We start from the raw sequence: 27,572 nt of genomic DNA on the forward strand, positions 1-27,572 counted from the left end.
TTTTTTGTCCATTTTTTTTCTTTTAATCTGTCTCACGTCTAAAATCATGCTCTGTTGATAAATACAATTTAAAAGTTTTTTTTCCTTCTATCTCCTTCATTAATTTTACAATAATTCAGGGTTATGTCTGTATTTAATTTTTTTTATTAAAATTGTTTCTATCCATCTTGTCTCAGTTTTTATTCTGTATAAGAATTAAATTTTTAAGTGGTGTGTATTTTGTTTTAAAAAATGTTTTTTTAATGTGTTTTATTTGGTTGTATTTTCTGAAAACCTCTTTTAATGTGGATTTATCCATCTTCCCGGTGAACTTGCAACTATTTCCTGTGACTTTTATTTTTATTTTTTTGCTAAAATTTATAATCATTATTTAGATTTTTATTTACAATATTTTTTACATTTGTTTGCTATAATCTCTTTCCAATAGATTTAATCTTTTTTTTTGTGTGAAAATAATTCTGCATTTTGTCTTAATACTGCTGCAAGTGACTATTTTCTTAATATTTTGAAAGAAGTCAATGATAAAAAAAATTAAGGAATATCGCAAATTTTGCGCTTCAGAAAATTAATTTTTACTTTATTGTCTAACTGACTAATTTTTTTTTGTTATTCCATGAGTTCTGTTACTCTCGGTATCCTTCTCAGAAGATTCTCTGTTACCTATCCACTCTTTTATCTCATTTTCCTAATTCATTCAACATTTATAGCACTACAGTGAATCTTTATAGACATAATAATATGATTAATTTTTTTTAGAAGGTTCTTATCCTTTCACCAAAAAACGAGTAATTAACAACGAGATATTCTGATGATCTTTTTTAAAAATCTTTTTGGATTTCATCTTGAACGAAAGTGTTCCTATTTTGGACACAATTAATTTTTTAACAATTGAATGACTATTCTTTCACTTTTAATTTTTTTTTGTCAAAGATTTAGAGGACATAAGGAAAATTATGATTGTGCTAAGATTGAAATTTTCAACAATCCGGAATTACTTTGCTTCTGCCTAACAATCACGTTACATGAAAATTTTCCATTTTTAGAGCAAGTTCAGGAAGAGTGTGATGAAATGAGTGCAAGTTTTGTTGATTACACCGAAGATTAGATTGAAAGGGAGGCGCTCTTGGGTGGTTTTTTTTTCTCGTGGATTTGTCATCTCCACATTTTGTGACTCTTCTATGAAATACTTTTAATTCTAGTCACACAAATAGAACACCAGTGAAATCCTTTAGACCTTAACAGTTGCAATTGGCATTTTGTGCTCCCTGTGGTGGATCTGTGAGACGCTGTCCCTTCGGACCTCCCGCCACAAGAGTAGGATCCGTATCTAGACTTTCGGACATTTTGTCGCAAATGATGTCAACTAGTCTCTCGAAGACAGCCTTAAAAAGGGTAAATAATTGAAAAATTTAAATCTGACATTTAAATTTCCTGTCAAACTTTTAACATACTTTGACATTGACGTTTTCTTTGGCTGATGTCTCGAAGAATTCAACACCCAGCTGATCAGCCAGCTGTTTACCCCGCTCGAATGAGATTACACGTTCATCCTCCATATCACATTTGTTCCCGACCAGAATCACTTGTGCATTATCCCAGGAGTACGTTTTTATCTGAGTCACCCTACGAAATTACACAAGAGACGTTTTCCGTTAATTTAAATTCAAATGTTGACGTTTCCCAGCGAGCACAGTTAGCTAAAATGGCAGAGTTTTCAGCATAATTTTGTTGAAAACGCTGCCTATTTTAGCTATCTGTGTTCGCTGGGTTATGTGATACCCCAGTGAGCACAGTCAGCTAAAAAAGCAGCGTTTTCAGTATATTTTTGCTGAATCGATCAGCAAAAATATGTTAACCGGTAAGCAGTTCTCGAACAAAAAGTGCTAATCAAATATATGGAAATGGCACTGCTACGCGAGTGTCGTTTTAAGCAGGGGCATTACATTTCCTATGTTTCCCATATGTTTCTAGCGAGCCGAATTTTTTTTTGAGTTTATTACCTGTTTTCTGTCATTGTAGAATGTATTAGTTAAAAATACTAATACAAAATTAAAGCCAATTTAATAACGAAGAGGCAACCGAAAACCCTAAATTGGCAATCTAAGTAGTTTTGGAGATATCTCGTGAAATGTGTACGAAAACAGGGATAAAATTACACTAAAATTGGTTGCAGTTTTCAGAGCTAATGTCATCCCCCTGGTTTTAAGATTAGCAGAATTTAGCTGAAAATACATATATTTTCAGCTGAATTCTGCTAACTTTGAGACGAAGCTCGCGAGGCAGTGCCATTTCCTCCGTATATTTGGTCAGCACTTTTCGTTCGAGAACTGCTAACCGGTCATCTGATCGACTCAGCAAAAAAAATGCTGAATACGCATCTTTTTTTCAGCCAACTGTGCCCACTTTGACATATTGTCAACGATTGCAAACTGAAGGCAACCAAATGAGTTCAAACTCACCAATCTTGAACGGAATTAAAGCTTTCCTCATTTGTAATGTCGTACATGAGAATGAATCCCATTGCACCTCGGTAGTATGCTGTTGTGATGGTTCGGTACCTCTCCTGGCCGGCGGTATCCTGAAAAGGCAAGAAAAAATATTTAAGAATATCATAAAATTTATATCGTCTGCTTCAAAGAAGAAGTTTTTCCTCATAACTTTAAGACTTTTTAGGTGTAAAAATATATCAGCATTTTTTAATGTTAATTTTACACCTTTTTAGGGGTAAATTTAACATGAGGAAGGGTAACATTAACCCACAATACACCTAAAACGCGTAATATTTACACCGATTTCGGATCAATACTGTAGGGTTAAATTAACTTTCCGGAGTGTTATTTTGACTTTTTCGAATTTCTATCAGTGCAGTAAAATTGTGGGCAAAAAACTTGATAATTGGGCACGCTGATTTTCAGTTTTTTTCTTGTAACTTTTCCAGGAATATATTAATCAACATAAAATTTTGTGAGGATGTAGATCTAAGGTTTCTGCATCCAATGATACCATCTTTTTGTACTACTGTAAGTAGACTTACAATAGTCTTTGGAGCCGGCGATATGGTCTACTTCCGAAAATCTTTTTTTTGTAATTTGGTGGTACGAATTATGAATTCAAAAAAATTTCTGGTGCATTCACTTTGTTCTTATTTTCTAATATACAAATTCCGGTAGTGTGCTTTCAGTTGCTATATTGCCGATTCAACTTTTTCAACTTTTTAGCACACACTCAGTCTTTCATATTTCTCAGAATCCTATTGATTTTGCACTTTATTCTCTTGTTTATTTGGCAAATATCTTGTTGGTTGAATTTTCTTATTCTTGTTTCATTTTGCGAATATTTTATTGGTCGTACTCCATAGAAGGTATAATAATTCTTAGGTTTTGACTTATAAGTTATATACCTAATGTATTGTATTTATTTTCAATTTTTGCTCTCCTGAAAATCATATTTTGATAGAATTTTACTATTCTGTGATTGCGATATAGTTACTTCGGTTACCTGTGCATCCCTTCGTCTGGTTGTGAGTAAAAATAGAAACTAAACTAGATTTTGATTTTTCGGGGTTTTGGCTTTCGGAATTTCGACCCATTCAGAATTTTGGCTTTTCGGAACTTTGGCTTTCAGGATTTTAGCATTCGGGATTTTGAACTAGACTCATTAGGATATTAAAGTCTAAAGTAACCAAAAGATCTTACGCTTACACTTAAGTTTATTTAACATTTCGCCGGAGTTAGAGACAAGCTACGAATAGTTTTAAATGATTATCATTAAATGACAGGTTATGGTAAGTCGGCGGCAGACGCAACCTTGGCTTTGGATTGGGAAAATAAATAAATAAAATAAAAATTATCAATCCATAAACTTAATAAAATTACAGGACGGAACACGGATGAACTCATTAACATGGATCTTTTCCATTTCATATCAATAAAAATTTCTTTATTGGAAGAATTAACGATTGGTAATCAATTTTGTGGCTTATGTAGAATTTATGAAGAAGAAACTCCAAAATCATAAAAAGTTAGTAAATTCTTCATAATTATTTCTGACAAATTCTTTTGACTTTTGCCAAAAAGTTGAAATTTTCCTAATCCTGATTTTGTTCTTGATCTTAAAATTGGAATTAATAATGTCTCACCACTGGATTCACCCCTAGAAGCTCTTTAGTTAAATGAGGGATTTTCTTCTTAATTGGGGGATGAAAGGAATTCATATAAGTTATTAATAATTCACCTTATAAATTATTGCAAAGACTGTATATAGCGTCGAATTGAAACACTTATAATGCTGAGCTAGAGGATGAAGAAGTTTTGTATTTTATAAGCTTTCATAGAAGTTCTTAGTACTTAAAGGTTTAGAATGCCCTCGAGAATCAGATTGGAAGTTAGAGAAATCTTATAAAAGTTTGATATTCTGTTCAGTTTTGTTGATACAAAGTTCTCTAGGTTCGATGCCAATCGTCCTTTCAACCCATTTAGGATATTTTTCACCTGTTTTTCGCATAATGCCTGAAACTCAAATAAAGGCGTAACTTTTGTGTTAAATTATGTGGGATAGTTGTAGATGTAAAATTATCATTTAATTTAATAAGGTAAAGTTCCCTCGAACGACCGGTTCCTCGTCTCGACCGGTAGATTTATTTATTCAATTTATTTATATTTGCTATAATATTTTGCGTATTATCTAACATTAATAGGTCAATCATTCCATGAATAATACGAATTAGTAAAAAATTCTTAAAAATTGACGAAATTGACAATGAAACGTGAAAAAATTGACTCACCGGTCGAGTCGAGGAACCCGGACGAGTGAGGGTACTTTACCTTATTTAAGAATATTTTATAGATTATATTACGGACCAAAACCTAGTATATCCTACGATATACAGTTGGGTTTATGGATAATAAAACACTAACAATCAGGGTAACAATAATTTTTTGAATTTTATTAGTTTATAATAAGGAAGTTTTATTTCATTTGAATTGTAAAATTTAAAAGCCCTTCAGTGTTCTTTACTAATTGTTTATATGTCATAGCCATAAAATTTTGACATTAATTTTACTAAACAGTTAAATTTCATCAAAAACTTCACGATTTCGATAATTTTATATGAAAATAAATTGCATTTTCAAATAGTAATAGCCTCTGAACAGGAAAAGATTATAATTTGATTTTAGATCTTGTTTTATTTTTAGTATAGAAAATTGTAATCTATTTTTTCATAAAAATAATAACTTTTGATTGGGCTTAAATCATTTTAATTAATACTTTTTAAGTCTTCGAAATAAATTTAATTTTTTGTTATATTTTCGAAACATATTTTTTATTTATTTTTTGAGTTATTATTCTTATTATAAATGGATACTTTGAGTTGTTTTGAATTAAAATAATTAATAGACAAGGAATAATTAGACAAAATGAGCCTTCCTGGTAAATATCCCTGATATATTATGCGAACTCGAAGCAAGATTTTTATGAACCATCTGAGAATTTATATGCAGTACACTGATAATGAAACTACTAGAAAGATATACTGCAATTTGAGGAAATAAGTCAAGTAAGATATCATGAAAAAATTTGCTTAATTGTAGTTTTATAAAATAAATGATTGTACTCAAAATACAAGGGTTATAAGTCAATGGTTTAGTCGAAACCGGGCTTACGGGGTTACGTGGGTTAAAATAAATAAAAAACAGCATATATTTTTCTCTAGTTTTTTTCAACATAATAAAAAATAATTTAATTGAAATTTAAACATTAAAAAAGCATTTAAACTGTGTTTTCTGAAATTTTCATTTCAAAATTTTAATAATTATTAAAATTGGAACTGAGTTCTCGGAGACTTTTTGAAAAAAACACACTTTTCGATGGGAAAGATTTCTCGGAATTGGTTTATCTGCAATCCAAAAAAAAACAAATATTCATTGTTAGCTAATGAGTTAAACTAGTCCTTGAACTAAGGATTAAAAAAAAAGAATTAAATTTAAATATTTTAGAGAATTTCATACAAAAAATACAATTTTATAGTATTTTACACTACGTTTCGTCTTGTAGAATAAGTTGTGATTAAATAAATATAATATCCTTCATTTAACGACTAGTTGAATTCATCAGCTAAACAGGAAATATTTCGTTTTTGGATTACAGATAGATCAATTCCGACAAATCTTACCCACTGAAAAGTATGTTCTTTTTTTAAAAGATCTCCAAAAATCAGGTCTCAATGACTGAACTTTTAAAATTTTTAAATGAAAAGACTGGAACTAAATAAATTTTTAATTAGGCTAGAGTAAAGAAGAATTAGAGAAAATATTTTGTTTTTTTTTATGTTCTATTGACACATGTAACCCCTTAACGTAGTAACATGAAATTTTAAGCCCATTGCTCATAAAGAGGTAGGAAAAAATCGCAAAAGTCTATAATGCATCATCCTCCCTTATAGGGGAAAGGGCGCTACCTTCGGATGATTTAAGTTTCGGATTCGGACAACTCATTTTTTTCTGTGTTCTTAATGAATTTCACTAGTAGCTCTTTTCTAGAAATTTGAGGCATTAGATAAGCCATTAAAATGTAATATTACAATGGAGCAAATTAATTTAAAACAAATTAAAAAAAATTAATTGTTCAATGTTTGAGTCGTCCGAAGATAGCGGCGCTTTCCTTATACAGTGGTGGCCAAAATAATAGAACCGTTTTGTAAAACGTATATTTTTTTTTAACTTTTGTATTTTTTTCCCTATTTGTTGATATAATTCTGCAGTAGATATCTTCAAATTATTAGAATGGTATAATAAGTGTTGTTTTGGCCGCTAGAGGTCTCTATTTTACACAGAATACGTCAATAGTGAAATTCAGTTCGGCCAAAAAAACTGGAAAACTGTCATTTATGGTTTCTAAATATGGCTTTATTTAAACTTGTTTGATTTATAGATCACATTATTTAATTTAAATAAAAGTGGTCCTATTGTGTTGTTCAAACCAAATTTCACTATTGATGTATTCTGTGAAAAATAGAGACCTCTAGCTGACAAAACAACACTTATTTGACGTAAGGTAATTATTTGAATATGTCATGGGTTTTGTTTTTATTCTCTCTCTGGTTTCTTTCGTTTCTTTTTTTTTGGTTTTTTTCCCCCTTCGTGGTTCGTTCTTCTTTAATTTATTATCATCATTAATATTTTTATTATAATTATTTTTTTTTTACCCTCCATGCCAAACGGCTGCCACAGCCTGGCCTTGTCTCTTGATTGAGTGGACATTTCCTGACATTTTTATTCAATGGTTCTTATTTAATGAATGATATGTAAACAAATAATGTTACTTTGGCTTATACAACCCGTGATAGAGCTTTTCCATCGTTTTGGCTCTTGAGGTTGGTCACCGACGCTAAGACGGCGATGGCCGCAGTGAAGGTTGGAAATGTCACAATCAAGATGAAGAATAAATACATACATACATACATACAATTATTTCAACGAATTGGAATAAACAAAAATGCTCATGGTAAATAGTGGTCTTTGCGGAACTGATTCTATTATTATGGCCGCCACTGTATGTGTATTTTTTGTTAAAGTTCATTTTCATGTGACGTTAACGCGAAAATGAATCAAAATATATCTAAATTATATACCAATAAATTGAATGAACTTATTATTACAATTTTAGTAATTGAGTTTCGACACATTTAGCCATATTACACTTCCATTTGTTACAGACATTATTACCATTTTCTGCCTTTTGGTTTCTTCTTGTGTTAACTGTTTTATCTACTCTCTACATCCTTCTTATTATCTTCTAACCTAAATTTTATTGCCATGTAATAAAAATTGCTCTATTATTTTGTTATAAGTTCCAGCTACTGTAGGCGATGAAAATTTTATCTTAATTATTTTAGTGGGTGCAGGTCGACCAAGGATCGAATTCGCGGCCTTTGAGTAGAATAAGCAGAATAGGCAAGGCTTTTCTAAGTGATCTACAGTAGAGCCTCGCTATAGTCCATGTCATTTTTTAAAATTATCAACGACTTTTAGTATGAAATTGCTCTACGGCTTCCACTTTCTTTGCGATTGTTGTACTTGTCCTCGCTCTCTTCATTATGGATCACAATTATCACAACTACTCAATAAAGTTTGCCAAAAATATTAAAATAATTATGACAACATTGCATGTCGCGTACTAAAAAACATAACCTAACTTAAAATCAGTGTTTTGAAACCAACGGTCGATAAATTGTGGACTATAGAGCGATGGCCTATAGCGGGGTTCTACTGTATCGTTTTAAAACAGTTTAAATTCAAACTTTTAACGGATGATCTTAAAACCGTTAATTCACAACTCGTCACAGTTTGCAAATAAAAGAATCTAATCGTATACCGTATGTGATAATTTTTATAATGAATTTACGACGAGAATTCCTGCACGCAAGTGTCTCTAGTAAATTGGGGGGAAAAACGTGGAGACAAATTGGAAAAATAACTTAACTTTTCTCGTTCTGTCTCCGTGACCCACAATGTTTGTGGTATTTGTTTTGATGTCACATCAATGATTCAGTGACAGGGAATTTATGGAAGCAAACTCACCCACGCAAAGAATGTGAGAGAGATTTTTTAAATCGATATAAATGTGCTAAAAATTATGAGTGGGAAGATGATGGAATTATTGAATTTCCATCTTTTTGTGCGCTCGCCAAGGGAAAAAGTGTGCAATAGTTTAATATTAGCTGTTAGGTTGTTGCTTTGGAGGAGGCACAATGGCACCTAATCTGTTTCACTTACAATTTTCCTGGAATTTCCATTAAACTGAACATGTTAGAGCAAATGTGCATTCATAACATATTTATAAATTTCCCATTTACAGTCATACAAATTGACATTGCTCTCCTTCTTTTTTATATCGAACCGTGTTTTGCACCCCCATGTCAAAGGAGAAACATGGGGTTTTTTTTTTAGAGGAGAAAAATAAATAGGGAAACCTTGTCCCACTTTTCCCACCACAAAAACCACCCCGAATTTGCAAACAAAGTTAGTGGAAAAAGGAGAGAAAATGTATTACGGTGTTTTCCAACAAAAGAAACTCCAAAAGGAACTCCAAAAGATGTGAAAATTTTCACATGAAACATGGAAATTTGATCCTCCTGGCGACGATGAGTCCTCTCTGGCAGCCCAAACACAATTTCCTCTTGTGGAAAAATTTCTCCATATCATTAGATGGAGGTACTATTTTTAGTTCCCTTAGATCGTCATTTTCTCGCAAATTAATTGCTCTGGCTTTTACACAATTATTCGCACTTGATACCAAAGAATGAGGATGAAATAGGGACTTAATAAGGATGCTTAGTCAATTATGTAAATTATTTACTCGGATTCTTAAGCACCATTTCATTCTAACTAAAAATAACAAGAAAAAAATCCCTGTGCTTCCCTCATGACGCCTTTCAGGGTTACTCAAGACATTCCATGCACTGCTGGAGAATATGTAATTTAACACCGGGCACAATTGTAATCCTTTTCGGATAATTAGTCACAAAGTCTCATAATTTTCTGAAGAAAATTAGTGCTTATTCTGCGTCAAGAATTTTAATTGCAATGAATTTGTATGAAATTCCGCATAACTTGCATATAATTTAGCTCAAATTAATTTCAAGTCAAACTTTTCTGCCATGAATAGACAGATTAAATTGATTAGCTTGAATAATTTCATAAATGTTATCTAATTTAACTAAAATTATCTCGCAAGAATGAGTAAAAACTACTTTTCATTGCGGTTTCAAATGCACGAAATTAATTCTTAAAGTTTGTATAACAATGAAATCCAATTTAATTTGCGCTAATGATATTAGATGAGATCATATATTCTGTCAGTAGAAGAGGTAAAAAGTTTGGAGTGGTATATCTCAGCTTCTGATGAACATAATTGGATGAGTGAGCTATTGTTGGAAAGCTTGGTTCATTAGCTTTCAGAATCTGGTATATGTAATTGGCTATGGGTAAATCATGGTCATCCAGAACCATTTATGTCGAAGAAGACACATTTTGCAACATCTTTTTTGGCCATCTACTACTGGGACCAGGAGTGACCCACTTTTCTCGCACTTGGACTGTTCGTTAGAGGAACTCAAAGGGTATAATTCGTAGAAGAAACTTTTTTTTTTGACATCTTACTTTTTTTTATTCATCGACTTTTTCAAGAATTTTAACATTTTACACGCAAGGAAAAAATTACAAAAATCCTAAAAGAGTGGTTTCTGGAGGGGAAGGATAGACGTGGGGATGAAATTGATATGATATTTGGATTCCTTGGATTAACTTATGGGGGAGTACTTAGAACATTCCAAGTCGATATCTTCATTAGTTTGTCCAGAAAATGAGATAGAAGGATTTCTGTCATTTTTTTCTATGCGTATAAAATGTTAAAATTCTTGCAAAAGTCGATGAATAAAAAAAAGTAAGATGTCCAAAAAAAAAGTTTCTTCTACGAATTATACCCTTTGAGTTCCTCTAACGAACAATCCAAGTGCGAGAATTGTGGGTCACTCCTGGTCCCAGCAGTAGATGGTCAAAAATGACGCTGCAAAATGTGTCTTCTTCGACATAAATGGTTCTGGATGACCATGATTTACCCATAGCCAATTACATATACCAGATTCTGAAAGCTAATGAACCAAGCTTTCCAACAATAGTTCACTCATCCAATTATGTTCATCAGGAGCTGAGATATACCACTCCAAACTTTTTACCTCTTCTACTGACAGAATATATGATCTCATCTAATATATAAATCGCATAAATCCGCTAGACATAACCTAAAACAAAGAAACCTTGAATTTTGACCGACTATATATTTTAGTAATTTGCTTCCAGGTAAGCTTTCAAGAAAGTTTTAATTGATATTAAAAGATTTTAGAGCTTTCTATTCCTGTTATAGCGTGATTTAGTACCTTAGTGATATTTAGTTTAGTTATTAAAATTCTTTTAGATTTCATAAATAGTTCAAATGAGTACCAATTGATTCTATATTCTAAACATTAAGAAACTTAAGGGAAAGTGTTCTCCCTTCGAACGTTCATGCCTTCGAATAATGTGAATTTCTTGTGTTTTTTGTAAGAGATTTACACTAAATTATCACAGAATTATCAGCAATTGATGATACGCTAACTAATATTTAATAGAAATGTGTAAGACTTTAGGAAAACTAAAAGAAAATTCACATTATTCGAAGGCATGAACGTTCGAAGGGAGAGTACTTTCCCCTACATATCAAAATATTTTTAATATTATTGAAATTCTTAACAACCTAAAATTACTGAAATGACTTTATAGGTTATTTGATTGGTATAGAAAATTTAAAAATGAGAGTCTGTGTATTTCACTTTTTCCACTAAGTAACTCTTAATTTTGACTAAAAAAGTTCGAGAGAAATTAAATCATGTAATTTATTCTTAGTAATGCTGAAATTTCATAAACAGTCATCTGCACAGTTTAAACCGATACCGGCCAAAATTCCGAAAACTAAAATTTCAGAAAGTCAAAATCGCGAATAGATCGAAATTGTAAATGGGTCAACATCCCGAATAGATAAAATCGCGAATCGGTCAAAATCCTGAAGAGCCACAATCCCGAAAGCCAAAATCCCGAAAGCCAAAATCCTAATAACTAAAATCTGGAATGGTGAAAATCCTGAATGGGACGATATTATACAGAGTAACAGTGATAGGGGAAATTTTCCTTAGCCCTTTAAGGACGATTGGAAAACCGGTGTCCCATAAAGAAAATAATTTTTCCTGACTACCTAAAGTTATATTTTTATGTCTGTATATAATTGTAGAGTAAAAGGTTGAAGGAATCTAGAATATTTTTTGCAAGTCTTTAGCTATTTGCTATATGTAGTAAATATTTAAGCTCAAAAATGGCGAATTTTAAAGTTCTGAAATTTATAATTGATTTTATTTATTTTTTATACTTCCAATTATTTTTAAGCAAAACCCTTTTGGCAATAAAACTACAATACTCATACGTAATATTTTTCATTAAAGCGAAAAACATTATTCATTGGTATTGTCAGAAAAATTACTTAAATTGTTGGGCTATTTTTGTTCCTATCATTTATAGACGCACAAAATACACCGGGTCAGACTCTTTGAACTTTCCAAGGTTAGATGTAAAACTTATGATTGATTATGTTTCTCAGTTTAATTTTTATTGTTGATTTTCAGTCCGTAAAAAGTGTCTCGTCGTTAAAGGGTTAAAAGGCATTTTTAAGCAATTGTTCCAAGTGCGTAGAGGCCTTTAAAGTGAAAAGCTCTTCATAAGGGTAATTCTGTGTACTTTAAATTCAGAATTTGTTGACTTAACATTCACCCAAAATAACAATACCTGGGTATTAGTAGATAAATTGAATCAAAATGTTGTTCAAACTAGCCACAAATCCTGGTGCAGAGTCGCACCTAAATACAATAAGCTTCTGCACCAGAAAATCCGAATAGCTCGACTTAATTTAAGCTCTGCTTTATTGGGGTCTAGGGTAATAAGCTAACATATACCCTTGTTGTTTTAGTATCGTATTTTTTAATTATACTTTATAAAGTATATTACTTGAAAATTAAGAAGTTTTAATGTTCTATTCTTTGAATGAATCTCAATTATTTGATTAATGTGACCAAATTTTTAGTAATGAAAAAATATAAGATCAAGGTTTTAATAAACATATATCTAAATTATGCATTAAATTGAGCCTAAAGCTTCATATTAGTTATTTTGTGTCAATAATGAAGATTTGCAATACGGAGAAAAAGCTTAAGAACAAGGCCAATATTTCCATGGTTTTGAAAGTCCTCGCAAGGAGATTTTAAATTATTAACTATTTAAAGAATTTTGGTATTTCCATATTAACTTAATCGTACAGAAGTTTGTTACATTTTTGTACTGTAGATGCAGTTGACTGTGCCATTCTGCTGTTTGTCAGCTTTTCTTTAGCTCTAGCACTTAAGGATGGTCTTTATCGATTCCATCTACCACATCCGATTGTTGAAAACCATCCTTAAGTGTCAGAGCTAAAGAAAAGCTTACGAACAGCAGGTCCGCTAAGTTACCTCAGAGAGAGGGAGAAGTTACCTGCATTTATGATAGCTTAAAAGCCTAAAAAGATTTAAAGCTTTAATATTAAAAGTTTTTCCTAAATTTTGGGATTAAGATTTGTCTATGGGTTGGCTATATTCCTTTCGGAACCGCTGTACACTGAACACTTATTTCGACCTATTATGCATGCATTCTCCTGTTCTATCTTAACCCCCAAGGTGGTAAACCTGTTCTGTGCTCTGTGTGCGTTCTGATGCAGTAACGCTATATATCACGGTAGACCAGCCTCGGTTTGTGGATCAGGGCAGTGAATGTGTACTTGTATTCGATTGAACTCTGCATATCGAAACTTATTTCTTACCAACCTCTCTTTTATAGGCGGTTCATTGTCAATGCATTAGCATTAGTTTTACATTCATTCACTGGAAGAATTCAAGAATTTGACACTACTCTATCCACTGATCCACTGAGGCCCCAAATTCTGGGATAAAATGTTAAATTCAAAATTATTTAATTAGTTTTAAAGGATTATTTATATAACTCGATAACGTTCTTTAATTTTATTAATGCCTAAAATTTCTTTAAGCCTTTAAGCTATTACGCAACAAATTTCAAAATAATGAAGTTGAAGTGGACAAGTTAAAATTCTTTAAATTACCTTTAAATTTAAAGTTAGTTACAAGGATTTTATAAACCTGTAAAGACTGAAAATTGTACTGGGATCTTCAAATGAAGGGGTATTACCCCTTAACTTAAAATTGGAAATCTTTAATTTTGACTCTAAATATTTCATTGAAATCTCTAAGTATAAGTATCTTTCTCCACTCTCTAGGGTAGAAGTGGAGGGTAGTAGATAATTTATCCATTTTGGTTTTATGTTAAAAATACATTGGTTCTGCATTATAGAGCATGGAGAAACTCATCCAAAATTTCTTAATAAATTTGGAGCTCAAATTAAGAACTAGCGATTTTTGATTTTCAAAGTAACTCTTTCCTTTTGTTGGAAACTTTAATTAATTTCTTTTCTTTTTCATTTTCCTCCCTATGTTCCTCTAGCAAGGTCTTTTGACATTCAGTCGAAGAATTCGTTCATACATGCCAATGAGCTTGAAAGTTCTTCAAACGATTATTTAAAGCATTTTTCGAAGGATAAATTTAATAATTTTGAAACTATATTGCGTTGGGGAATTAATGAGAATCGAAGGTGTTAAAGAAACCAAATTTTCCAAATCGTTCCCTGACGATGACAGATTTTTAAAATTATTTTAGAGTCATTCTAGTCATACTCGTATTCTTTCACTTGTAATCCTTATAATACACTTGTAATATATTTCTGGATAGCACGAAAACGATTCAATCGTGTATTTTTGGTTTTGGATCTCCTTTCAGGCCCACAAAACGGACTTTTCGTTGAAATTGATCTTTGAAACTTTTTAAAAGAATAATTGATTCAAGGCCATTCATTCAAGCCTTCTAGGTCGCATATTTCACAACCAATTAATACAAGTTTGAAGTCGTTTATTTTAACAAATTAGTCCTAGTTGTAAATCTTTATTGAATGAGTAATTTGAGTCCTGCATTCTCAGAGTTTTATTAGAGGAAGACTTTTACGGCTTTATATTCCCTACAGCCTAATGTTTATATTTAACATTTCCTATCGATCGATAAATCCAAACGTTTAAGTGAATAATTCTTGCACGTCAGTGTATTGTCACCAGAATAGTGATTTAATAGGAAGAGCGTGGGTTTCAAGGTAATTAATTGGGGTGTAAATAGGCAGAAGAGGTGGAAAAAGAGGATTTTTTTTTTCATTTACCCATATTTGTAACTTGACGCGTTTGTCGTGTCGAAAGACAGTTTTGACTTTGAAATCGATTCCAACGGTTGACACAAAGGCTGATGTAAAGGAATCATCGGCGTAGCGGAAGAGGAAGCTCGTTTTGCCCACACTCGAATTGCCGATTATGAGCAATTTGAACATATAGTCGAAGTTCTGGTCAGCTGCATCCTTCTGCCACTTGGGATCACCTCCGCCGGCCATCTGAAAGTACACCGAAATAGCCTTTTTAAATTTTTAATCAAAATATACTACACAAAATGGGTTGCCCCAGCAGACGCATAAATCTCTTAATACAGGACTGTCAGACGGGAAAGACTCTTGTGACACAATTCAAATACAGCAGACAATCACGTAGGATATTATCACAAATTCAACTTAATTCTCCTGAATATGAAGTATGTGCCAGCTGATGGAAAGTTGGCTATTTTCCTGTGGTCAGGAAGAATGTGGGATTTTTATAAAGCTGTAGCATAATTTGCACAAGTGAGTTCTGCGGTGAATTTTTTATGATATTCAAAGCTCTCTTTGAGCTGAAAAAATCCACGATTAATTTTGAAAACTTTAAAAGCAAACTTTAACTAATGACGTGACTTGAAACTGTTTGTGTAATTTACATATTAAAACAAAAACTGCTTATGGAGATGGTTGAGTTTAGAAAGTTCTTTCACTCATAGCCTACCATTTAGTACATGCATGTACCTAATCTGTACTATGACAAATACATTAAATTCTGGTGTTTTAAAAAATGGTACATAAAATAGAGGAAACCGAATATGCCTCTCTTTGGCAATTACAGAAAATATACGAGGTGGTCATTTAGAACAAGAGGAGGGGCTAAATTTTATGTACTAAAATAAAAGTCAAGGAATATTACATAAACAATCAGAGGTAATGTCTACTAATATATTTTTAAATGCTTTCAAACGCTGATGAGACTTCAAATACGGGTCACAAATACACATAGAATAAAGTTAATAAAAGAAATTATTAAACAAAAGAAATTAGAACACTTCCTTTGCTCAAATCTAAAATTATTTTTAAAACGAAAAATTCTCTAAAAAGGACAATTATGGGCAGAAATGTATGGGAACTGGTCCAACCCTTCGCCAGAGATGGGACTAGGCCCAGTTTGTATATCAGTGTATGACTTAAAAATTACCGAGGCCCAAGTCAAAAAGGACTGTCCGTCCTTGGGAAATTAACGATATCCTTCTGAAAATTCGCGACTTTGACAATTTATTACTCGAAAACGGCTTAACCGATCTTAATGAAATTCGGGTCAAAGTCGATAGGGGGAAGTGGGGCACCTTTGAAGCTGGGGCACCTTTGAAGCTGGGGCACCTTTGAAGCTGGGGCACCTTTGAAGCTGGGGCACCTTTGAACTTGGGATTTTTCACCTATTTTTAAATAAAATTGAGCCTTATCGTGATATAATTTAGCTGCACAAACAGGAGAAGCTAAATTATATCACGATAAGGCTCAATTTTATTTAAAAATAGGTGAAAAATCCCAATTACAAAGGTACTCCACTTTCAAAGGTGCCCCACTTCCCCCTATATGAATTAAGCTTTAAATAAATATTTTCAGATTTTCCCTTTGACTGCTCCATCTGATAGCTCCCATACAAACTAGCCATATTTTAAAGCCATCGCACATTAAAAAGGCTACAAAACGAAAACTTATTTTGTTTAATGGCAAATCACAGGTATTTTCGGAGTCCTTGGTGTATTTTGAATAGGTCCCGGTCAAAATCCCGAAAGCCAAAATCCCGAATTCTTAAAAGTGTCATAGCTACTCCCGCGATTTCACTCGCGCTTGCTGGAGGCAAAGGGAAATCTTCTGTGTCTTGGAAAATTATTTTAAACATCTTCCTCCATATAATTTCATCCCTTTCAGGATTTTAAAAATTCGAGATTTTGGCTTTCGGGATTTTGGCTGCCACCGATCTTGAATATATGTATCACCCGAAAAAACTTATAGTCCATCACGTCAACTTTTTCAGATTATCTTAAAGTAAGGGTTCTTAAGAAATTGGTAGAACTATTTTTATGAAATTTGTTTTTTTTTTTTAATTTTGTCCGGCATATCGTAAGTTGTTAGCACCAAAGAACGTTTTCTAAAAGAGAACTGAACTCAAGGAACATTTTCCTTAAACCCTATCCCTATTCCTCTATTTTTTTTTGTATCCAGATTTTCCTCAAATATTCTTGAATATTCTTTAATTCCGTTAAAAGTATTGCCTCGATTGAATCCTTTTGTCGTCTTTAGAGAAATATTCTCCTTCAAAAAGGAGCTACACTGAGAAAAAAAGAGGCTGCGATTAACTGTTTTTCGTCATAACTTTAACACTTTTTGGGTGTAAAAATACATCAACATGTTTTAATGTTAATTTTACACTTTTTAAGGGTAAAATCAACATGAAAGAAGGCTAACTTTAACCCATAATACACCTGAAAAGGGTAATATTTACACCGATTTCGGATCAATACTGCAGTTAATTAAGTTAATTATGTCAATTAACATTTCCAGAATGTTATTTTAACTTTTTCGGATTTCTCTCACTCAGTGTAGGATTGCTGAAGTTCATAGGGTTGTAAAGGTACCGTTACTACAGAATTTTAACAAAAGGTCCTGAATATAATTAATTAAAACATTTTTTTCTCTGCATTTATTACTCAAAGTAATTAAATAACGGTATCTTTTAGGACTCTTCGATCTTCAGAGGTTTTAATTCTTTTCTCAAGAAGTATATTACTGCATAAGAGACATTTCCCTAGATACAATCCTTTTTTATATGAATTTGAAGGATGACAAAAGATTTATAAGGAAGATCTGGAAAATTGCAGGGAAAATGAAGAGATAAAGATATGGTTTGTCCCAGGAAAATTTTCTTTGAGTCCTTATTTACAAATTATTCTTAAAAAGGACCAACATACTATTAACCGTTATTGTATAAAAGGAGTTTTGCAAAAAGAATCATTACAATTCTTTATGTTTTATGCTTTAGTGCTTTTTCTACATACTTTTGGGGTTGGTCCCGGAACAAAAGTTCTTACTTTTGCCAATACCTATTCTATGGTATAGGTCTCATTCGTGGCGAACGGTTGGACCGTTTTGCCCATTGTCTTTTCCTACGGAACTCTTTGAGGTATTAACATATTTTAAGAAATTTTTAAATATGTTAAAAAACACAACGGTGACTTATCGTCGATTATTTAGTATTATAAACTCGTATAAAAGAATGGAACAGTTTCTGTTGATTCTCTCATCTGTTATTGTTAAGTTTCTTATCTGTGAATTTCAAGGTTTCAAAGAAATTTTACACTTTTGAATTAAATATTGATTAATCTGCATTCCATATAATTAGTTCCTACTTTCGATTATGATAAAGTTTAGAAAACTTATCAGAGGAACATTGATTTTGTAATCATTATTCGTTCAATTTCTATATTTATAGATAACGAAACAATATAAGACTTATGAAAGTGATATGAAGCACAAGTTTATCAGTGCAATTAGTTCATGCACTTCTCTTCTCTGCAACACAATCTGCTAGATTATAATACTTTTCAAGCCAGAGTCAAAGTTTACGTAATGAAATCATGCAGTTCTTGTGCAACAATTAAAGTGCCGCTGGCAAAAATTAAATTTCATCCTTATCTAAGGCTTTTGTGACTTTCATTTGAATTTTCTAAGTACCTAACAAACTTGTGAGAATACTAGAATTTTTCGTTTTGCTTTATCTCTTGCTACTCTCTCTTAAAGGGGTTTAGGAAGAAAAAAGCTCCGAAGTGGAGGCGCCTGGTTAATAATATGTAATTCTTATGTAAATTTTAATTTTCTCGAAATACATTGACCCAAATCATTTGTCTTCCAACACTCAATACTTTGCTATCATCTTAGAAGGGGTGAGAGTGAGTTCAACTTGAACAACGTACGATTTTATCATCATTTATTGATGAAAAGCACACACATAAAATCATTGGAAGCTTTTGGAGAAAGTTTCATGGATTGTACGACGTTCTATCTATTTTTTACACACAGATAATGATTAGATGGTCGATATGGTGCCTTCTTTATTTATTTATTTTTGTTCCTTTTAGTCAAAATTGAATTTCTTGGTCACTTTGACGAGAGTGGATTATTCTAGTTTATCCCCTTTTTCTTAGCTTTCCCATCGAAGTTCAGCCGATCGAGTGTGTGTTCTCTTAATATTGGAGTATACTCGAGTACTAAATAATATTTCCGGCTCTCGAAATTCTAAGGTGACTCCCTTAAAGGGTAATCTTCCGGGCTATGAATACTCAGCTTGTATTCTTGTATCCGAATACAAAACACTTGGGTATACGTCTATTATACTGGGATTTTCTTTGAATGAATGCTTTCAATTACAATTGACCCAATTAAATATAAATCTATGAATTAATATTACTAATCTATGTATTAATAATATTGAATTCATGAATCATATTATGTAAAGTAGAGTGCCCTCAAGACGACCTGTTTCTCAATTCGACCGGTAGAGTTATTTATTCAATTTATTTATATTTGCACTAATATTTGGCGTATGATCTAACATTAATAGGTCAATTATTCCATAAATAAATGCGAATCAGTAACAATTTTATAGAAATTCACCATCAAATATTCTAATATTGACCACCGGTCGACTCGAGGGTACTTTACCTTATGTGAGTGAATTGTACTACTTTAAACAGCCACAAAGTTAATTTAAATTTGACTTATTTATGAGTGAAAAAATGTTAATTTAGCAAAGAAAGAAGAGATAGGACCTTTTAAGAAAAACCATATTAAGAAAGTTAAATTTTACATTATCATTAATCATTTTGCAATTAATTACATGGATCATTTACGAAAGTCTTTAAAGATACATTTAGGGTAAGTACAGTCATATTCTTGGAAAGAATATATCAGCATTAATCATGATAAATTAACCTTATTGTTTACATTTTAGACTTTAGTCTGACAGACGCTATATGTCTTTATCTTTTAACATTCTAATTGCATATAAAGATATTCCTTTTAAATTAGTCAGGAAAGGTTTGATCAGCCATTATGAGGAGGCGTCGACCTTAGGGCAGACCTAGGAGAAGGTGGCTGAATCAAATTCAGAATCTAGCCTTGGAGCGCCTTGAGATCGAACCTGAACATCTTTCTAAAGTGGCGGATGATCGACAGGCGTGGGCTGCTAAACTGAATGTCATCGGTACGCGACCGCAATTGAAATAAGCAGCTGATAATGATGAAAGTTCGATCAATCAGTTTTATCAAAATCGAAAATAGGGGTTCAGGAAATCTCTAAAATCGATTTTGCGAGTCTAGAGCCCCGAGCGAGTTTAATACATCAGATAACAGGAAATATTAAATTTCTTGACGTCAGCTGAATTCACTCTGAGAAATCTTGTCTAGCGCAAATTACGTTTTTTTTTCAAAAAACCGTTTCTAAAAATTAGGTCAAAACGGACTGAATTTTTAAAATTTTAAAATATAAGTTACAGAAAATATAGTTAATAGGTTTCACATGTTTTAGAGTTCAAATTAAATATTCCTTTATTATTTTGAAAAAAGATGTTAAGGAAATATACAGTAGAGCCTCGCTATATGGCATATTTGGCTCCATATTTGATACTTGGGTCGCACTATAGTCCATTTCATTTTTTAAAATTATCAACGACTTTTAGTATTAAAATTGCTCGATGGCTTCCACTTTCTTTGCGATTGTGGTACTTGTCCTCGCTCTCTTCATTATGGATCACAATTATCACAACTACTCAATAAGGATTGCCAAAAATATTAAATTAATTATGACAACATTGCATATTGGGTACTAAAAAACATAACCTAACTTAACATCAGTCTTTTGAAAACAACGCTCGATAAATTGTAGACTATAGAGCGATGGCCTATAGCGGGGTTCTACTGTATACTGTTTTTTTAGTCTGCGTGATCCACGTAACCCTTAATAAACTATACTTGTTTCAACAGAAATTTTAGATTAGATTTTCGCGAATGAGATTGAACCTCTAATTTTTCCAATTACTTTTTTTTATTGTCTTATATAATTTCAAAGGGAATATCATTGTTAGATTTGAAACATATTAGTGTCAAAGGAACATTTTCGGAAGGAAACAATTCGAAATTTCGTCAAAATATTGAAACTTATTTAATTTATCTAATTACATGCAACTAATATGAGTTTTTTCATTAATCCAGGTTTTCTTATTTATTAAAATTTCATATCCCAAATGGTACCAAATAGTGAGTCAATAGGTTATGATACCATTTTTTAAAGTGCCAATAGGTGTTCCATCGGCCCTAATCGTTAAAATTTGGAAACGATATTTCTAGAATCTTATGACCTATATACACTGGAGATATTTGTATCCATTATGACAGTTTTCTCTACACAAGCATAAGCTATTTGCTTCAATATAGACGTAAATTTATTTAGTGTATAGAATTCATTTACTTAGTTTAATATAAAAAAAAAATTCTCGATTTTTTAAAACTATATATTTAAAACGTGTAGAATATCGCTAAACAATATAGCAGATACGGATATGGCCTAAAATAAGCAAACAGTAAAATATGCAAAGAAATATGATATGTTTTTTGTAATAAGAGAATAATAAACTGATTCACTCCGGTTTGGCTCTTGATATTTTATTTCTCGTTATGGCATCGATTTAAAATCAGTTTGCAAAATTTCGAATTCTATTTCATTTTTTTTTGTTTAAATATGTATCTCATCATATTTCCATCTAATGCTTCAGTCTTTCCAGCTGGTCTAGATCGAGAGCAAGTGAAGTAATTCTAACAATTGCGTTATAATTTCATTAATATTATAAAATAATTATTAGTGATAAAGAGGTATAGGGGAAAGTGGTCTGCTTTTGAATGCGGCAGCCTTTGAATGTTTCAATTTTTCTCAAAAATTCTACTTTGTGAACAAAAGTTAATACTATTAACTATTTTCTATTAACTTCGCTAAACAAAATGGAATTTTAGCTTTGGGAAATATGAGAAAAATTGAAGCATTCAAAGGCAGGCCACTTTCCTCTAACTATAAATTTTTAAAACTCCTAATTGTGAATAAACACGGATCCAATTAACACGGAAGTCTTTGGACTTTATTACATTCATATTGCACTGCATTAGTTTTCTAATCACTCTTGGATTTAATGTTCCATTAATTTGCAGTAAAAAAAAAACAAGAAAAGGTCTTTACATGAAAAGCTTGAGTAACATCTTTCTTTTAATAACACTGAAAAACTTAGCAATTAGCTGTAATTCCCTTGTACGATACTTTTCCTCTATTGCTAATCATTGTATGATTAGTATTTTTTTTAAATGTGTGTGTGCCTTGCCTTGACACGTGGTGGGCTTTAGAGGGTTAATAATAATTACGAAAAGGAACATTTTTTTTTTAATTTTTAACTTCATTAAAGAGAAATGTGTTCTTAAGAGGATTTAAATTAATTTGTATTCAACTTGTTTGATCTTTTCGACTTATAGCTCGAAAATTCAAATTTGAGAACAGTTGTCAGCGCCACCCGTGGAAGAAAACAGCGCCCTCACGCGAAAAAAAGAGTTGTCAGTGTTAATATATTTTTAACACAAACATTTTTTTTCTTTTGGCGGTGAAAGTATTTTTAGTGAAAGTAGTGAAAAATAATGGTGTGTAACGAAAGTCCTTGGGGGTTTTCATTCATATTTTGCCAAGTAATATTGCAGAGAAAATTAAAACAAATAAATGTTAGCGATGTAAATATTTGAGTTCAATTTGAAAGTATGCTTCTATGGAAACTTTTAGAAATTGAAATAAAAAAGTGTCGGAATTTTAGTTTCTTGTGTAAATAGATAATAATCATAATCAGGAAAACGCTAATAATGACATATTAAAGTGCGGTACTTTTAATTTTAAAGCCTCGATAGTTATATATTTAGAAAAATTGATGTAATTGAGTTTAATCATTATTTCAATAATAGTTACGTAATTCCCTAGACACACTTACGACTTAAGCCGAGAGACGACTTAGTGGAAAATGATGGAAATGAAGTTTAACCATTATTTTATATATAATTATGCTAAGCCGCCTCACGGCTAATCCTCAGGTCTGTCAAGGCCCTAAGGCTGTCTATTGGCTAATCTTTAAGTCTGTACAATTCCCTTGTACATGTTTCTCTAGACCCAAGGTTTAGCAAATACATTTTGCTGTCAGAATTTGTGGAAAAAAATTGGTTTTGGATGGATTGAATATTTAGTTTTTGAAAACCTTCTATATTTGCTTTTTGCTTAGGATTTCAAAGCCCTCAGGAACTGTGCTAAACCTCGAGTCTTAACCCGTATTAGATTCATAAGGAAGATTTCTTGATATCATTTCTCATTTGTACTTCTCTTTCCTACTGGTTCTTACAAAATGAGGATGACCTTACATATTTTTAAGTTGATTGTCAATGATAAGACAGCGGCGGACTATCATGTCTTAAACTTCTACTTTTCTCTATAAATCTAAATCTCAAGGAGATACTCACTGTGGAAAGCATATATTCTTGAGATATATAAAGAAAAAACCAAAGTGTTTTAAAGTAGTAAGTAGTACGATAAATTTAGGCTTCACATCTTTTTAGCTTTTAATCTATTTTAAATTGATTTCATTAATTTGAATTGCTCAATTGTTTTTTTTTTAATTAAAAACAAACTTTACTGAAAACTATTAGAGCAAAGTGTCCGTCCATGCTTCAATGACTAAATCCTGCTTAATGACTAAATTTTTCCTTTCTCAATAAATGTGTCTCTTCGCATGGATATTTTTAAAATCAGGCGAAAGTTTTCAGTTTTTAAAATATATGTCGAAGTCACATTTATTGAAGCATGAGCTGAGCACTTCCCCTACTACTAATGATTCTCAGGATTGTATTTAATTTAGTCAATAGGGGAGACTGGGGCAAAATTTGGCAATTCTAAAATTTTAAAATTCGATATCTTCCAAGAAAAAAAGAGATCGAGGCTTCAAATTTTTATTATAGATTGCCTTCATGAACCTCAATAAACGTCAAATGTTTTAAGGAATTCGAGCAAGGAATATAGAAAATAAAAATATTGAAATTTTGAGCCCTGTTTTTAAAATATTTGCCATTCAGGAGATATCAATTTTCACTAACTTACTTTCTGAAAATGATGCATTAGTGTGTGTTTGCTGTATAATTTTGATATCCTGAACACGAATCTGTTGTTCGTTTGCGAATTTTTCAAAGTGATTTTCCTCCAGACTCAGATTATCAAAAATGACCAAATGGACGGAAAGCTCATTTTCTTTTGAGCTGGAGGAAAATAACTTCGGCAAAGTTGTAGAGCGGTAAATCTCCTATAAGAATATGCTAAGTAGGAATCATTCAGATTCACTGATAACTTGTGAAAAAATAAGATATCCGTTTTAACTAATTTTGCCCCAGTCTCCCCTACAGTCTCCTTAACATTTTTATGATCAGAAAAATTTCATAAAATCAAAATTCACATGACTTTCCTTCTCAAGAGTTTTGCGTGTGTGTATCCAATTCTTAGGAAATTACGAATCGGATTGATTTAAATTGAATAACCTATGGAGTTCAAGAGAAAAATTCATAAAATCAAAATTCAAATCCTTTTCTGAAGTTTTGCAGAAGTCTGTCCCAATCTTGCACTCTTCTGCTTCTTCTGAACGTCACAACAAATTGAATTGAATTCAAGTCACTTCAATTTTGAATGCGAAAGGCCATTTGCAAAATGTTTAAAAGGAAAGGGATGTGAATTTGGTTTTACTAAAATTTTCCTGATCCAAAAGATACATAAGAGGTATAAAAATCAAATTTGGAAAGCACACTGAGAGAAATCCGAAAAAGTTAAAATAACATTCCGGAAATGTTAATTTTACCCTGCAGTATTGATCCGAAATCGGTGTAAATAATACTCTTTTTATGTGTATTAGGGGTTAAAGTTATCCTTTTTTCATGTTAATTTTACCCGTTTTACCCTTAAAAAGGTGTAAAATTAACATTAAAAAATGTTGATATATTTTTACACCTAAAAAGTGTTAATGTTATGAGGAAAAAATGTTAATCGCACTCTCTTTTTTTCTCAGTGCAGTCATTAAAACGGAAATTATAATAATTGTGAAAAATAGGAATTAATAATCCATTTTGGGAAATTATGTATATTTTCGCCTTATTCATTGATCAGAATTGAATATTTTTCAGACTAAATTAAATAATTTATTGACCATTTCTATATTTAAACTGATTAATTTATGATTATTTAAATAAATGATTTATTAAGTTGATTTAGGAAACTCAACTGCAAATTTTTTGTTCAAAAATCTTTATTAAAAAGACTAATGGGAGAATGATTCCATATTTATGGAATAAATTGAAATTACCCCAAGAACTTTATTGCAAAGTATGATAAAAATCTACAAGACATTTTGGCACAATTTCAAAGCTTTCTTTCATTCAATGAAATCTCTTGTACTTGGGTTAAGGTTAGCGACCTTATAACAAATTTTTTTCACATAATCGGATTCTTTATTCAGAGAGGATCAAGCTATTTATGTCACCATTCTTTATAAGCTCGGTAATTTAATTCCTAATTGGCACATTAAGATTCCAAATAGTGGGTAAAATCGAGGGCAAATTTTCCATTGCTTTTGTCAAATGATTTCTACAGTAAATCCGATTCAATTGATGGAGATAGCGCATTGATAATTCGTGTTTCTCTGATTTTTCCATTGGGAATTGAGGTTGAGTGGGTGATGAAAAGGTGTACCAGAACGTTTCTAAACATTGGCAGAGAAAGATATTCTTTACCATTGAACAATTACGTGTCCACCAATAAAATCCTAACCATCTGCTCTTCCCGTGAAGCTCTTCATGTTTGTAATAAATCATGAAAATTTACGCTACACCATCGATAGGTCTATCGATTTTCCACGTCTGATGGTGTTTGGTTTAGGGAGGTGTAGGGGTTATGGGTGAGGGCATGGTGTATTGGGTACAATATGGGGGCCCTATAGAGTGGGCCAAGAGCACAGGAGGGCAGTGATTTTGTGGGTGAGCCTAATATCGAAGTTTGATTGCGCAACGTGATTTCCTTTTTGGAATATGCTGTATTTGGATTGGGTTTTTGGGCCCTGGGGTTTATCCTGGAAAGGTCTATGATGAATTTGATGCTAAATATAGGAATCCTAGAATTTGCTGGATGCCAAAAGAAGGCGCCACAAAAGTCTAAATGCGAATGCGTGTAGTTTTTTCTTCTCTTGGCAAATTTTCACAGTCAATTTTTCACGCACACAAACATCAAAATCAGTGAGGAATGGGAAGGAAATGCTTGGAGAATAGGGCATTACATCACTTACATTGTTATCAAATGCAGATTAACTGTTGGACTTAAGTGAAAATTTCCTGGGATCTTAATTGGATTTGTTTTGCAGAAGAGGAGGTTGTGATGCGAGGCAAAAAACGGTTTCAATGTTGGGAGAGATGGATGGAAAATGGTTGATTGAAGAAAATTCAGTCAGCAACACAAAGTGACACACTATCAATGAGGTAGGGTGGGTTTTTCGGATGCTTAAAGCTCTCTCTCACTCACACTTTGCCCTTCGACTTTGCCTCAAAAGACTATGTTGGAAAAAAAAGCACTGCCTTTGAGCTTTGCCTTTCCTCTCTCTCAGAAATAAAAGTTCACTTCCGCAGTACCCCAAAGCACTTTTTTCACCAATCAACTATCACTTTGTACACTCTTGCACTATCCCTTATCAATTTCAGCCACTTCACCAGCAAAATAGCCCAATTTCTGGTGAATAATCGATGTGTATGTTGCTTCGTGGAGCACCCAACTGGAGAGTCTGGTGGTGAATTACTTGCGAAAATGGTGAGTGTGGAAGTCTATTGAAGGATTTTCAATGAATTTCCCCTGACTTGGTGCAACTGAGATGGCAATACCAGCACTTTTTCAACTCTTCTCAACTCGACTTTTCCCCCACGACAATTTTGCAACACTTACCGTTGCTTCTTCTCCGGTTTTTCACCTCAAATTGACCCAAAGAACAATTCACACCTGACCCAGATACCTTAATTGGAATTATCTATAACAACTCCCTAGAGTTTTTCTCAACACAACTGCAGAAAAACTTCCACTTCAATGGGAAAACATTGCAAGATTTTACGTATTGATCAGCTGTCTCGACTTTTCTTTCTGTCCCCTTCTTTAATGACGAATTTTCCGACCTTTTCCGACCATTTGTCACGAAAACTCCTCGAAAATCGATACTTTTCACGCAGGGTTCTTGTAGCTCAACACTAAACCCCGGAAAACCTAAATAATATTCTCCAAAAAAGCTTCTATAGGTAAGCTTTATAATTTCAAATTTAAAACTTACATCAACTGCCAACGCATCCCTTATATAGGGGTTCACCTGGCATGAGGAGGGGTTCTTAAAGAAAATTTGCGTGCAACCACGGTTGTCACATACCCACAAGATTTATTATGGGCTTCTGGCATTTAACACGTCCACAGGTATTTGGAGTATATGCCATGGAGGAAAAATGGCATGAAGAAAATCGATATGACTAACTTTCTCTTCTATGGCCCTTAGTCATTGTCC

At 32.3% G+C, this 27,572-nt stretch overlaps 1 protein-coding gene across 3 annotated transcripts; it reads right to left on the bottom strand.

The window, feature by feature from the left end:
* LOC129802410 (ras-related protein Rab-3) lies at positions 1-27,196 on the bottom strand. 3 transcript variants are annotated; one of them, XM_055848192.1, is made up of 5 exons: positions 26,972-27,196; positions 14,890-15,114; positions 2,460-2,578; positions 1,452-1,623; positions 1-1,382 (listed from the first exon to the last, which is right to left on the bottom strand). In XM_055848192.1, the coding sequence occupies exons 2-5, from the start codon at positions 15,112-15,114 to the stop codon at positions 1,236-1,238; spliced, it is 663 nt and encodes a 220-aa protein (XP_055704167.1). In that variant the 5' UTR covers positions 26,972-27,196; the 3' UTR covers positions 1-1,235. The 3 variants fall into 3 exon arrangements, with proteins under 3 accessions (XP_055704167.1, XP_055704166.1, XP_055704165.1); XM_055848191.1 differs by having other exon boundaries at positions 26,558-27,180; XM_055848190.1 differs by having other exon boundaries at positions 26,325-27,180.
* Between the last annotated feature and the right edge of the window lie 376 nt (positions 27,197-27,572).

The sequence above is a fragment of the Phlebotomus papatasi genome, chromosome 2 (genome assembly GCF_024763615.1).
Source record: "Phlebotomus papatasi isolate M1 chromosome 2, Ppap_2.1, whole genome shotgun sequence".
Taxonomy (NCBI): Eukaryota; Metazoa; Arthropoda; class Insecta; order Diptera; family Psychodidae; genus Phlebotomus; species Phlebotomus papatasi.